The sequence below is a fragment of the Charadrius vociferus genome, unplaced genomic scaffold (genome assembly GCF_000708025.1).
Source record: "Charadrius vociferus isolate BGI_N301 unplaced genomic scaffold, ASM70802v2 scaffold684, whole genome shotgun sequence".
Classification (NCBI taxonomy): Eukaryota; Metazoa; Chordata; class Aves; order Charadriiformes; family Charadriidae; genus Charadrius; species Charadrius vociferus.
In genome coordinates, this window is record NW_009648144.1 from 152,864 (window position 1) to 167,492 (window position 14,629).

The 14,629-nt window shown below is 38.4% G+C and overlaps 1 protein-coding gene across 1 annotated transcript in view; it reads right to left on the reverse strand.

Annotated features, from left to right (window-relative positions):
* Window positions 1-14,629, reverse strand: part of PTPN13 (protein tyrosine phosphatase, non-receptor type 13 (APO-1/CD95 (Fas)-associated phosphatase)) — a 104,613-nt gene that overhangs the window by 41,349 nt on the left and 48,635 nt on the right. The window contains exons 7-14 of the mRNA XM_009883939.1: window positions 12,048-12,143; window positions 10,034-10,133; window positions 4,720-4,939; window positions 3,167-3,241; window positions 2,883-3,057; window positions 1,707-1,860; window positions 1,416-1,554; window positions 857-1,009 (exon numbers count right to left, since the gene is read on the reverse strand). Coding sequence (XP_009882241.1) covers window positions 857-1,009; window positions 1,416-1,554; window positions 1,707-1,860; window positions 2,883-3,057; window positions 3,167-3,241; window positions 4,720-4,939; window positions 10,034-10,133; window positions 12,048-12,143 — 1,112 coding nt within the window. The remainder of the gene's footprint in view (window positions 1-856; window positions 1,010-1,415; window positions 1,555-1,706; window positions 1,861-2,882; window positions 3,058-3,166; window positions 3,242-4,719; window positions 4,940-10,033; window positions 10,134-12,047; window positions 12,144-14,629) is intronic.

Sequence of the window (14,629 nt, forward strand, 5' to 3'; positions counted from 1 at the left end):
CATACACAACTGCTCTCCCCTCCCCACCCTCAGTCAGACTAGGTTTAGCTAGGATCGAGTCCCCTACTCTTGTTCTCTGTGGTTAAGTTACAAGAACACTTCAGCCAAATGAGAAACAGCCTTAGAAGGGGCAAAGTCAGCTGAGTGCCTCTTCCACCACCTTCTCAAAGACACTGTGGAACTACAGTGTGACTGTGGAATTACAGTGTAATGGTTATCCAGTGTCACAGCAGCAAACCATCACCCCTTGAACTCATTTGCAACCATTGTAGGCAGGACCTGACCATTATCTCATGAGCAACAGCAGCAAAACTCGTAATTACATTTGTTAATGGGTCCTTTTAGAATAACCCAAATATATCTGTGATTATAGTTTTCTTATCATCTTACATAGTACCTGCACAAGAAAGTCTGCTTGGTAACGCTACTGGCTTGCTTCATACCAAGCACTGTAAACAGTATTAGCTGTTATGAAAAGTTTTCATAATTTAATTTTTTTTTTTCTCCTCAACAGAAAGAACAAAGGACTTAGGGAATGCAGGGTGTGCTGCCTCATATTCATAGTTTCCTTTAGAGTAAACACAATGATCAATTGTTGCTTTTAACTAGTTTGAGCCTTCCAAGCAGGAAGACTACTGGTTGGGAAAAAGAGAGTGAAAGAACTTCCTTCCCATCTACTAAGACTTCTTTTCACTTGTCACGATGTGTCTTTTGAGATCTTTCCAGCTTTCTTCCTTTCAGTGTTATTTAGAACCTGAGCCGTTTTCCTGTGCTTTTGCTTGAAGTCCGTGCACCCATATTTCCACAAGGAATTTCTTAAGTCACAGATTAAGAGAGAAAACTGCTGCCCACTTACCTTCAAAAATTCTAATTCTGTCTCTTTTTCAGATGCACCCACGTAAGAGCTATGCAATTTTGGCAGCTCTTCCTTGATGTAAGACAGATCTAGTTTCTCCATCACTCTAGCTGGGACATAGTGTTCTAGTCTGAAATATGACATGCCATGCACCTAAAATGCAAAAAAAAATTTGTGGTAGCATCTTCATATACTACGCTATGAGCACAAATGAAGCATAAACATGCATTTTACAGAGAATCATACGCTACAACTGAGTAAGGAGAGGGATTCAGAATCTCAGCCCTGACCCAGAGCTTAATTTCACATATTGTCTCTTCCCATTCAAGCCTGACTACTTCCACCAAAGAGAGAGGGTTCAACACGTAGATCTTGAACTAGATTCTGCAACATCCCTGTGTTAGACTAAAAGAAAACTTGCCCACAGCAAAAATTGCCAGGAGTGTATCAGCTGAGCTTCCACTCCAGGGCAGAGCTGTGAAGTGTGTGTGGCAGCTCACAGTCCATTCTTTAATTAAGCAGCAAGAATAGTTTCTCAAAGGTGAAATCAATGGTGTACCTCTGCCTGGTAATCTCCATACTCAGCTTGGAGAGCTAGGGATGCTAATAATAAGGCTGTCTCATCATCACAGTGCATCCTGTCTTCCAGGATGTCCTTCCGCAACTGTAGATAATACTGGTGACAGGTCAGCGTATGCCTAGAACAGGAAAATGAAACAAAAACCACAAAACACCCCCACACCATCTTTGGTACTCTTTTTATAGCAAATTTCCAGTATTTGATTAATATCAAATTTCTGTCCATAAGTTTAGGGCTTAACGGGTTACAAAAAGAAATTCATACACTCACTGTATAAGACTGACATCATCCACAAAAAACTTTATGCGAAAAAACAGAGTGAAGTTGACAGGGGGCTTATTCTTTTTCTTCGGTTCTTCTTTCCATCCTTCTGGAGCTACTTTACTTAGCTTTATGTCAGGATCAACGAAGAAAAATTCATTGTCTGCCATGAATGTTAAAGGGAAGCACATGGGTAAAAACATTAAACCCAAATATTTTCTCCAGCTGAAGGATCAAGACCAGATTTACAATTCTGAAATTTGGTTTGAACAGTAAGGTTTTTGGTTGACTACCAATGGCTTATAAGCACAATTGCTGTTAAAGAGAACACTGAATAAGGGCAGAAGAAATAATTTTACAGCTATCCAGAAGACATCAACAAAAGATAAGTTACCTTCAGTGATAGGTATAAAATAGGATCTAGGGTTTCTTTAAAATTTCAAATTTCTTATCCCATAGGAAATCCAAAATCTTTCATTACTTCCCTTCCTAACTACTTCTGTGCCATTTACATTTCTGCAAAATGTTTTCAAGGCTTCCTAAATTCCCAAGAGCATGGGGAGCCTGCCATGGACAGAGTAACCTCTTGGGCTGCTACAGGTTTCTATCTCACACCAATATTCTGAGCACTACAATTCTGCAACAGTCTGTGGGATATACCAACAGGAAACCTGGGTCTGAACACATTAGTTCTGTCACAATGACCTTCTCCCCAATGGGAAAAAAACAAGTCCAACTTCTGGTGTGTTCTAATAGTGAAAAATTTGCTCAGGAACAAATTCTTTTTTTTTCAAGGCAACTTCCTCTATCCAAGGGGCCCTCCTATGCATCCATATGGGTCTGCCTCCACAAAAGGCTGCAACATTGCCTAGGGCATATTAACAAAACCCAAAGCCCTTTCATGTCCTCTGATGGCAGTCAGAGTGTCAGAGTCAAAGTGAAGGCAACAAACAGCAGGGAAGAAAACTCGGCAACCAAAAGGATAAGGCTGCCCAAGATGAGCTGGCATTACTTAGGCAAACATAGAATTTTATTGAGGAACGTATTTTGAGTTATATTCTCTTGTATTGAGGCAAAGTAAACACTTTGTAGATGCCAGGCAGTCTCTGCTTATCTTTTCTCAACACCACGCAGCTAATTCTTCTTATTCTGTAGCTGTCAACTACATCAAATCATTATTCTTACCTCTTAAAGTAGCCAATCCAAACAAGTGATGCTCCACCAAGCCAATATGGGCAACAACCATATCAAAGACATCTTTACATATTGTTTTGGTATCACAGGTCAGTTCCAGCTTTTGCCCACTTAGAAGCATCACATTTACTTTTCGCCTGGTGTCATCATTCTTCCCTTTCTTAGTCTGCATTTTGTGAAATAAAATATCACAACATTCACACTTGTGATAAAAGCACATTTGTTCATTTAATGTACTTCCCCTGCCACTGATTGCTGAATAGCCCCTTTCTTACCAAGATAGACTTTGGTAGATCCAAGGAGATGAATGGCTCGATCGTCATTTTCACAAACTCAGGGCCAAAGAAATTCTGCAAATCACAGGAGTATGAATAAACATTGTGTTGCTGGAACAACAGACTGAGGCCCAGTTAATTCCTGCCCTGCAAATGCCAAAGAGGAATCGAAGGTCTAAACTAGAAAGTTGCACTGAATTCTTCCCATGATCTGGTAAGTCTAAAACCTGATTTTGCCAGCTTGCGTGCCAGATACCACTGCCAAGCTTCAGTGTTGGGGACTCTGCTTATTTTCCTTCATTTGCTGGGCAGAAAGCCAATGCTATAATATCATTTGTCTTCCTTTAAAATACAAGGTGTGGGTTGCATATTGGGACCATCTGGGCTTATCTCAGTAAGCAACTGCCTGACATTACTTTCTGCATTGATGGCATTTCTGCCTTGACAAATCTCTGCCTGTGACACACAAGTCTCATCTCCTGAAGACTGAAATGTTCCAGCCTAATTCTATCTGCGGGATCCAAGTAGAGATCCTGGCCAATTTCTATCTGCCTGTAGACAAATAAATGTTCTACTAATTCACCCATTAACTTATAGGAGATTACCTGTCCAAACTGTTACAGGAAGTCCTCTGCACAATACCCACTTCAATACCACATTAAAATGTGGCCCAAGATTCACCTTTTGAGGTAAAACCTCCATTGGCTACTGCCTACTATCTACTGTGTACTATATGTAAAACATCCACACATAAACCTCTTAAGCATCGAGGGGGAATGAACCTGGTTAAAGCCTACATGAACGAAGTGGTCAGTTCTATGGACTGGAGACAGACACAGGAACTATTATCTTGGATTAGGACAGCAAATTCACTTGAGTTTTCTTTAAAGTTTTCCCATCCTTAAAAAAATAATAAATAAATCCACTTCACTGAAAGCAGCAGCAGAGGGCATCAAGCCATCATCTCTTCTAAACATCAGCCACTCTATTTACCTATACCTCTGTCTCCCTCTTTCTCTGTAATCTTATATTTCATCCACATACCAAGACAGCTGGGAAAGGAAAGAGGAGTTTGCACAGCGATTCAGGGTGAACTCAAGGGCCAAATTAAACCTCTCTGCCTTTCTTCACCTTCCCAACTTGTTCATTTAATAACCTTTGATGCTAGTGGGACACATCCACATTCCACTAAGAGAAATAAATGCAAATCAAAGTGATCGAAAACACTACAGAATACAGGAGAAAACTACACCTTACCTTTGTTAGGACGCTATAGTGTTTAATTGGTGCAATCTTTAGTCAAGGCTTGCTGTCTGTTTTAGCATCTCTTGATACTACATAGCCTAAAGCATTAGTGAATGCCACAAAACCTCAGACTTTTACCCTGTGAGAGCAGGTCTTTCCTATCAGGGCAACACCAAACACCTAGCATTTCATCTGTTGATGACTGTTTATTACAGGACCCAGTTTATGAATCTCACATATTAGAGTTTCAGTCAAGACACTGCTCTGTTTCAATGAAAATAAGGGTTCACCTGAGATCAGGGCATTACCCTAAGTTTTCTTTGTGTCATGGCTGTTTCCAGGGCTATTTCTCTCAATGGATCTCTGGTGATGTCAAGCATAGAGGACCTAATTGCATCTCCCGGGTAGAGGTTAGGTCGGGACTGCCTGAGAGCCATTCGAGCCTGGAGTTGCATCATTTCTTCTTCCTGACGCTTTAGCATCACTTCTTGACTTATTAGATTGCTTTCAAATGGTGCTTCGTGTTGCCTATGGTATAGTCAGAGGGGATGAAAGACATTAGTAGGTATGCCTAAGACATTCTGCTGCTTTTAATACTTAAGTGGAAACCCAGAACAGAAAAACTAGTTATCAAACACAACATTTATTCAGCAGCCAGGAGGTCAGCACTCTACAACATCCATCTTTTCCATCTTTTTACATAAAGTTTCTAATGAATGCCAATAGTGCGAACAGTGCACTGCATTCTCTTAATTTTTTTTAATACTAAAATTTCATTGGTTAGCATACAAAACTAGCATTAGAGTTAAATTATCATGAGAGTCCAAACAATAGAACACTACTATTGTGCCACAAACTGAGAAAAACAATGCTGAAGTCCCTCAAATTGAATTTCAGGGAAGATATAGAGTAGTTACAGAAAAATATACTAATGCAAGTTCATTATCCTTTCCATTGTGCAGGGCTTTCATAGCATCGCTTCCCTTCTCCCTGCTCTGTTCATTTCTGCAACAGAGTTAACAATGTGCCCCTAAAAGGACAAAGTAATGAGAAAAGGCCTCAGACCTGCAAAGACTTGCGCACATGCTTAGCTTTTCATCGAGAGGAAGCTTATTAAGATCAACATACGTGGGAATATTCACAATGAACTAAATTAAATACACCCACGAGCACCCTTCAGATCAAGGTCTAAGGATGGGCTCTGAAAGAAAACAAAACCAAACACTTTCTGAACATAAATATCTACGAATTATCAAAGATTATACAAAAAAAGACAGACATGTTTCAACTGGCTGTATCTGAAAACATTTGCTAATGTGAAAACCCCTACTGCAGAAAAAAAACATTGCCATTTTAATAACACACAGCTCTGTGCAATAGAAGCAATCATAAGTTACTGTGTAAAGTACTATCATTATGTTGGTTTACCATCTTTGTTGATGTGTACTAGTTTCTCCGAAAATTGGGGTGAGTGTAGGGTGTTTGGGGAGGAAGCTCTAAAACCTAATGGTTTAAAAGTTTTCCTAACTTATTATATAAACACTATCACCAACCAGAAATCAACATGCTTCAGCATCCTGGGTAAGTAAAACTAACTCTGGCTTGGTCAGATTGTCAGTTTTCTATGGAGGGTGTCAGTATGATTCACCCTTTAAGTTCCAAGACAAGGAATGCATCTCTCATTCCACAGAAGAGGTGGTACTGTTGACAGATACAGGTAGAGCTTTTCCATGAAGTTCAGAATATGCAAGTACTATTACTCCAACCAAAAAAAAAAAAAAATCCAAATGACATTCCTAACAGATAACATCATAAAAGTATGTTTCCTATGGTACTTCATTAGAAAAGTACTTGGCTGCTACTCTATTTTCATCAATGCCTGACTGCAAACCAGAATCTCACAGTTCCTTATTAACCTGAAGATGGTAGGTGAGAAATCACCTGGAAGGATGACTCCTATAAAAGAAGGAAGCGAATTAATTCCTCATCTAGTGTACTTACCAAGAAATTAGCAGGTATTAGATCAGAGAAGGAACTTGGAAGAAGGGAAGCAAGTAGGCATTCTCTAATGATTAGTGCAGTGGAAAGGTCAGGAACAGACTGAGAAAGACGGATGCCATTTGGTAAAGTAGGAAGGATATGGAAATGAAATCTAGTGGAAGGAAAAGGCAAGAGAAGGAAGAGATCCATGTCAGCTGCTGCTCCTAGAGAGAAAAAGGAAGAAATAGTAAAGGAAAAAAAAAAAAAAAAAAAAAGGAAAACAAAAGAGGAGGGGACAAAAGTAAGGAATACAAGAAGCAACAAGGAAACAGACACAAGTATCCATTGCCATGAGGAAAGCATTCCAACAAGTTTAACGGATAACAACAGTCACAGACCACATGATGGGCTTGAATGTACCCTGAGTGTACTACTGAAAAATCTACGGCTTCTGCTAGTTTAAGAGCAGGCCAGCTCATCCAAAAAGCACAAGTCACGCTGCCTGATAACTCTGAACAGTTTCATTGTTTGGGTTGTTTTTTTTTTTTTTTTTTAACATTTGTGGCAGACTCCCTCAAATCCAAATCCCCCTATTAGATTTACAACTCAGTTTTACAAGGATAATTCTGTGGATAATTAAGCAGACTGCTTCTAAGGACATGCCACAGGAGCAGTAAATCTAATATGTATTGAAGTACAGATGGTATCTCTGAATACAGAGAAAAACATGGAAACATGCTCCCAAGTGCTGATGAAATTCAAGTAATGGATTGGTACTACTTGTTATCAAGAGTTTTACTTTGAGAGCTTATATTTCTGAAGTTATAAAAGTCATGGTCTTCTGCAACACAGGACAGTTTAAAGCAGCAACATGCAATGGTCTGGATAAAAACATTAAGTTACTTTCTTAGAAATATCCCGGCTTAACTAGCTAGCATCTTCGATGGCATCCCTTTTTACACTTGTTAGCACTGGAAAGTTTCAACAGCTGTTGGAAAAAGACACAGAGAAATAGAGCAGCCTTGTTTTCTATTCAGCTCACATAATTAACAGAGATACTATCTAAGCATTATTTTAGGACCAAATTCTGCTCATGGATGCTTTCCTGTTTCTCAGCTAGTCTATCAAAAGCTAGTAAAACTAACTTTCAGGAGTTCAGCTTCATTTTTCTGTCTTGGATATACTTATTAGTCTGGTACTTAAGATTTAAAAAAAAAAAAAAAAATAATTATCACCTTATGAAAATAGGGGAACAATTATGAAAATCAGTAAAGAACTATCTGTGGTATCCTACCACGACAGTTTTGTTCAAGTACAGAGTAGTATCTTTTAGCAAAGGCACAGAGAGAAGGCCAAGCAGAAACAGGAGATTCAAAAAAATACTAAACCTTGAAGTAAGACTGCATAGTTACATACATGTAAAATTCATTGCATTGCTAAGCACAACAGATAAGTCTATGCTGCACTAACAAAACAATATTCTCCTTTTAGATTTCACATATACGCACATTATGTCAATTAAAGGTACCAGTCTTAACAGAGCAATATAAAGTAAATATTAAGTAAAATACTGTAAAATGAACCATGAGAAAGTATGTACTGTATTACCACAGCATTTTCACTTGCATAATAGGCCCGATTCATTTACAAATGTGACTTATTTACATACACATACTTCTTTCCGTTTCTGAATCATTTTGTAAATAGAAACAAAAGTTGTCTATCAGCATCTGCAAGTTACTGCTGTTTTATTTTGGAACATAGCTATGGTGTTGAATTGGCAACTTTCCTGGGTTCAAGCTAAAGAAGAATAAAGGTTGACCTAGCAGTATTCACCAAAAAAAAAAGGCAAATAAATTAAGAAAGCTATACACTCATTCTGTACACACAGTAGCAATAGTCTACTTTGCCATTTTAGTGTGGTGCTAACATAGCATAAAATGCAAAGCAGAAATTTACAGCTCTTTAACAGGGTTACGTGGAACTTAAACCTGTAACCCGAGTCCTTGAAAATTTGCCCTAGAAGTTCACATACTAGCCAAAATCCTCTTGTGTCAAGACAGGCCGGATTTCTAAGATTGCTTGGACACTGCAGTTTAACATATACACTGTTACATGAATAGATACCATATTCCTGCCAACGAAGCAGCATTGACCCAGCTAAGCAATGCCTAAACACTTCTCCCCTGCAAGAAATGCCAATATATATATTTCTATATATATACACACATGCATTTTTCAGACAAAGTGCAAATAGTAAGAAAACCAACGCAGCTGCTCAGCATATCACCAAAAGCTGTAAGATTTCCAAGTAACTGTTCTCTTGTTCATCTGCATTCCAATACAGCTCACCTGAGCCCCTGCCTTACTCACATCTATTTAACATGCACGATACAGTGGAAGAAGCAGATGCTCATTTATTTTCATCTCCATGTTCAAAGCATGGCTCTAAGCCCTACTCACTGCACATCACTCTGTATGTTAAATGAACACTGAGGACACATTTGAAAGCCTTGCCACATCAGCTGAAACAGGTCCAATCTTCAGACACCTCTAAGTTTCTTTAATAGGATAGAGTAGGATTCCCATCCACCTTTTGCCAAAAACATGTAAATATCCTAAAAAATTGAGCACAGCTGCAGTCTTTCTCCTGATCTACCCTAAACAAAGCAAAATATTGCCAAGAGAAGACTTTGTTCTTGTAATGGGATGAAGGAAGAGGGGGAAACATTACACGTGCCTTATTTTTTTCCTTTCTCCCTTACTACAAAAATTATTTCAATAATTTTGATAAAATATTCCAAGGTGATTCAATGTCTGGCATAGTCTACGAGAAGAAAATTTTCCATCTGAAAGATCAATGTCAATAAAAAGTCTCAAACATTTAGAATGGAAGCACTCTCAAAACCTAACAGGTGTGGCAAGATATGGTTCTGCCGTACAAAGATTCTGTATCCAGGTGATATACAAAGCCAAATGTACTTGTTAAAGCAATATTGATGAAGAGCACTTGAAAAAAATAAAACCCCATAAGATGTAATATTCAAATATTACAGCAAAATAAATTTCAAAAAGCATAAACTGCTATTGAACTGGCGTGCCTAATCAGTGCTGAGATATTAAAAAAAATAAATTAATTCAACCAGAACAACATAAACTAAGAATTTGCCAGAATAACCAATGAGATGTATGGCTTTTGGCTTATTTAAAAGAAATAAGCATGCTATCATTTCCTTATTAAATGAAAAAAAAAAAAAAAAGCAGCACATTAGTTTGTATCAATACTTGCCAAAACTTTAGTTTAGAAAAGTATAATAAAACTTATTAAATATTTCCAACCAGAACATAGCCCCGTATCTTCTGACAGATACAGCAACTTGACAGAGTACAACCCAGTCTCCATTAAATATGGGAACTGAATTTGGACTCCTAACCGGTATACTTACCTCTACACCACAGTGCATCATGGGACTCTTACTTCAGACTGCAACACGTAATTCTGAAATACTATTTTAAGTGCAACATGCCATTTTTTACCTTAAACAGAACCTGGGGTAGGAATGAAAAATTGCTTGCAGACTTAGAATACTTTTTTTGATAAAGACAAAGCACTCCAAGACATACTGTTTTCACAGGGTTTACCTTGCCCTCTGAGAATTAGCTTGACTTGATGTGGAGATATCATCAGCACCTGGCAAAGCACCACTGGCATCATCTCTCTTGAAACCTTCATTTCTTCTCACTAGCAAACCAAAAGACAAATTAGTACCTGACTGGGCAACAAAGCACACAGAGTAATCCCGTCTAAAAATCAAGGACTTATCTGTCATATGAGATTACTTAGAAAGAATAAGATTTATGTGTTCTGCACAATGGCACTACAGTATTAGACAAACTGGCATTATGAAGTTGATTTCAGTTTTCAAAGTGATCCTGTAATTTCCCCCAACAACAATAGTTGCACTACACTAGTCCTTTGAAGGATAATACTAAGGAAGGCCTAAAAGAAACCACAATAGAAAAACCCAAACCCCACACAATTACATGGACACCTTTCCAAGGTGACACATTTCTTTGTCAGCCATGACTTGAGACACAGACATGGCAGAGACATCATACAGAACCACTCCAGAACAGAAATAGAGCAGCTAGGTAAAGTAATTATGCGTCCAGTTCACAAGAAGAGAGTTAAGAAACCAGTATATATATTGCTGAGCTCCTGTGTTTAATTTTTTTCCCCGAAATCTGAAAACTCCTTATAATTTATGTTTGGGTTTGTTTTTTTTTTCTTTTTTTTTTTCTTTTCTCTTTTGGCAATATGCTAACCTGCTATTCTGTTTGTAATAGTCATCTCCTTTGCTGGTACATCTTCCTCAAGCAGCACCTGAGAGTGCTTGAAGAAGCACTTAGAGCTTGATTTTGCTAACTGCTTCAATTTCATCTCTTACTGTACTCTTCATAAACAGAGCTAGCAGGAGAGCTCTTGCAGAACACACTACAGTCACACTGATTTAGAAATAGTTCTTTTTCACAGTAATTTCATTGAGTCCAGCAATACTATTACTAGTAATCAGAAAGCAGCTCTCTCTTGCCTGCACAAACTTAGGAGTCATTGACTTTGGATGGGAACACAAACAGCCTGTTCTAAGTGGCAAGAAAATGAAGGGAAATGCATTATAGAAGCCCTGCTACTGCTCCTTAGGCTTCTGGCTCAGTAAATGGAAGGACAAACAAGGAAGGTTGCGAGAGCAGTGATTACCAGTGAGCTGGGTTGGAATTCTGTGCATACAGAATACATATGGTGTAGCTATATTCCAGCTTCCTAACTATCGCTTTCTCTCCTCATTTTCATCAAATGGTTTGTCTCCAGCACTTATAATGATTCTTTGAAGCTGATTGTTTTGTCAACTGTACTGTCCTCTTGACTTCTTTTCATCATTCTAGCACTTCTTTCAAAAAATGCTCCACGCATCTCCTTCCATGCTGTGCTTCCACTGCATAAAGAAAACCCTTCCTGCCATGTATCAGCAAACAACCCTTTGTAACATCTCCCGCTTTTCCAAGCCATTGATTTCATAGAACTTAAATTTATCATACAAACAGCCTGTATTAAGTACTACTTTTGCATTACACTGAAATCCTTGGCCTATAAATTATCAACCTTTTAGCCTTCATAGTAAAACCCACTGATGTGGGTATGTCTCATATAATGCTTTTGCAATTTACTATTATTGTACATTAACAATTCGATCATTTTTATGCCTCTGAAGACAGCATGTCATTTAAAACAAGCACTCCAGTAAAAATTCAACCATTTCCAGTTTTCCTACCAAGTTCCCTTCCAAAGTGCTAAATGTCAAACTCATTTCTGAACAGACTGCCAATTATGCTGTACACAATGTTGTAATTACATAAAATCATCTTACAACTTCATATTATCAATAATCATGAAGCCTCCTATTAAAGATTTAACTTCATACTTTTAGGGTCTATTTTTAATCTTGAACTTTTTTCTTTAGGTTTTTTGTTTGTTTGTAGGTTATTTGGTTTTGGGGTTTTTTTGGGGGGGTGTAGGGGTGGGGTTTTATAGTTGTTTTTGTGTTTTTGTTGTTTTTGTTTTTTGTTTTTTTTTTTTTTTAAAAACCACAGGTCTTACCTTGCCTGAAATCTGGTTCTGAAGAAGCAACAGATGGACTTTCACTCGAAGTACTATAAACGTCGCTGTGGTAAGATTTGTACCTTCTCAAAGGCTCTGAAAGTATAAATCAGGGTATCAGAAGAGTAAGATAGCAACAGTTCTAATGCAAAAATCAAATACATTAACATTTGATTATTATTTTTTTTAAAAATCTTTTGTGTCCATCTGTGGCTATAGAGTCTGAAAGCAAACACTCAGTGGATGCTGTGCAGTCCCATTCTGTCCCCGCAGCCTGAGGGTTCTGCGGTCTGCCTGGCCTCTCTTGGCTATACTAACAGAGCCACCTCCTCTGAACTTCTCTCCCATCATCACTTCCTAGTTAAAACTAATATTTAACAAAACCAACAAAACCCAAGATAGAAACCAATCCCTTGTGCAAAGAAAACTGATGAAAACATTTGGTGTGTACCTCTTGGGTGCAGAAAGCAACCACCAGGAGTCAGTCCCTGTTTCCTTTATGATGAAAAAGGAAAAATACCCACAGAAACAAAGCAGGAACTGGACAATTATAATTCACTCAGCTCATCTGACATCCACAAAACATGATTAACAATCAATTAATAAGGATATTTAATTAACCTCACAGAACAGCCAAATGTATGTGATGAGAAATCAATACAACAGTCTCTGTTCCTACGCTCAGTGGATTTTTTAAATAACATACTGTAGCAAAGGACCCCACAGAAGTGGTATGTACTTGACATTTTTAATAATCTCCCAAAACTTTCCTATGCACAAGCCAACGAACACACACATAGAGCGCATAAAAGCAGAAAACAAAACAAAGAAGTCCCCACATTTTGGGATTACCAATGCTTCACTGTCAAAGTGAGAGAAAACTTCAGGTGTTTTTATTTGCAGAAGGCTGTCTCTGGTCCAACTACAGTTAATGTTTTTCAAAACAAAAGTTATGATATAGGGAAAACACATGTAACTGCTGTGAAGACAGGCGCAAATCACTACAACAAAGAATATAAAATGTATGAATACAAAATTAGGAATACATGAGCACATGAGTCTGGATGCTGCAAAAAGGAAGTTGGAGGTTCCAGCTTCCCACATCCATAAAACAAAATACCTGGTGAAAAATCCTGCGAGAATAATAAACCTGCGGCATAATGAGTATTAGGTCAGAGGACAAGTTAGACATGCAGTCAACACCACTACTCATTCAGACTTCCTACAGAAGCAGGGAAAACTCCAAATAGGAAAAAAAAGGCATGAAAAGATAGAAGATAATGCAGTTTACCTAGAATAAAGACTAGTTCATGTTAATTTTGGACTATCAGTTTCCAAAACCTTCTTCCTTAAAAGCCAGCATTTCCCCCATTTCTACCAGCTCACTTGGGTTGTGCAGTTCCCCACTGTCCCACCAAGCACAAGATTCTTTAAGAAAACTAGGAAAAGTAAGTAAAGTCGCCAATCAACCCATGAAACCAACTGCTCCCACCAGCCCATTCCAGATGCATGGTTTAGCAGCATAAAACCCAATTAATCCTAAGGATGTTTCACATTACTCCCAGAAACAAGCAATACTGCTTGCACGTTTGCAACCTACAGCAAGACGAACTTCACTAACACTGGGGGTGTGAGGGTGGGGTTGCTTCAGTCTTTCACAATGGCTATTTTCAGCTTTCTGGATTTTACAACAAAGAAATCTACCGCCAATCTAGCAATTACTTGCCCAACAAGGGAAATAGAAACCATATTCAGTGGGTAGGTTTTGGAGATGTATTTTTAAAATGCTCCCAGCCCTTTAAGGGAGACATCAATCCAAACATGATACTGGAGCTACAGTACAGAAACGTTTAACTGAAAACAGACCTCTTCTTTCCCAGTAGTTTTATTAGCTGTAGGTTTTTTGAGTCTGCTAAACTGACTTTGAAGCAAGAGGATGGAAAGGGAACAATAAAATATAACAGGAGTTTTTAAACAGATTTTTTTTTTTCCACCTAGTCAGCAGCCTGAGCTTCCTGAATTGCACACAAATTGTGGCTCCCTCCTGGTTCTTTGAGACATGAAATTTTGCAAAAAATAAATGTAAAGTGGTAAACCAGAAATATGCAGTTAAAACACAAAACAAGTGTTTGTATGTGGTGGCGTGATATTGGACTCTGCAGGGTATTTGACTTCTCTTGACTCATTCTGTTAGCAGGAATTGGCGCCCTGCTGTAAGCCAAGGGGTAAATTCATGAGCCAAGAAACATAAAACAAGATTCCTAATCACTGGTTATCTCAATGTTTTCACAGATCTTCACATGAGACTGAGCCAGGTTTAAACCTATTCTCCCAGCATTCACAAGTAGAGACAGTGATGGGACCACTCTCCTTTCTTGTCACATTTTTCTCCCTAAGCAAGGCCATACAACTTATCCCAAGAAAACAAGCGAAGGTATTCCTTCTTTCTCATCTTCTGGAGGCATTTTACAACCTTTCCACGAGGGCCTGCATCAATGACTATCAGCCTGTTCAGCCTAGGGACAGAAGTTTAAAGGCAGTTAAGAAGATACAGCCTGAAATTCAGGGTAAATCCACTAGAG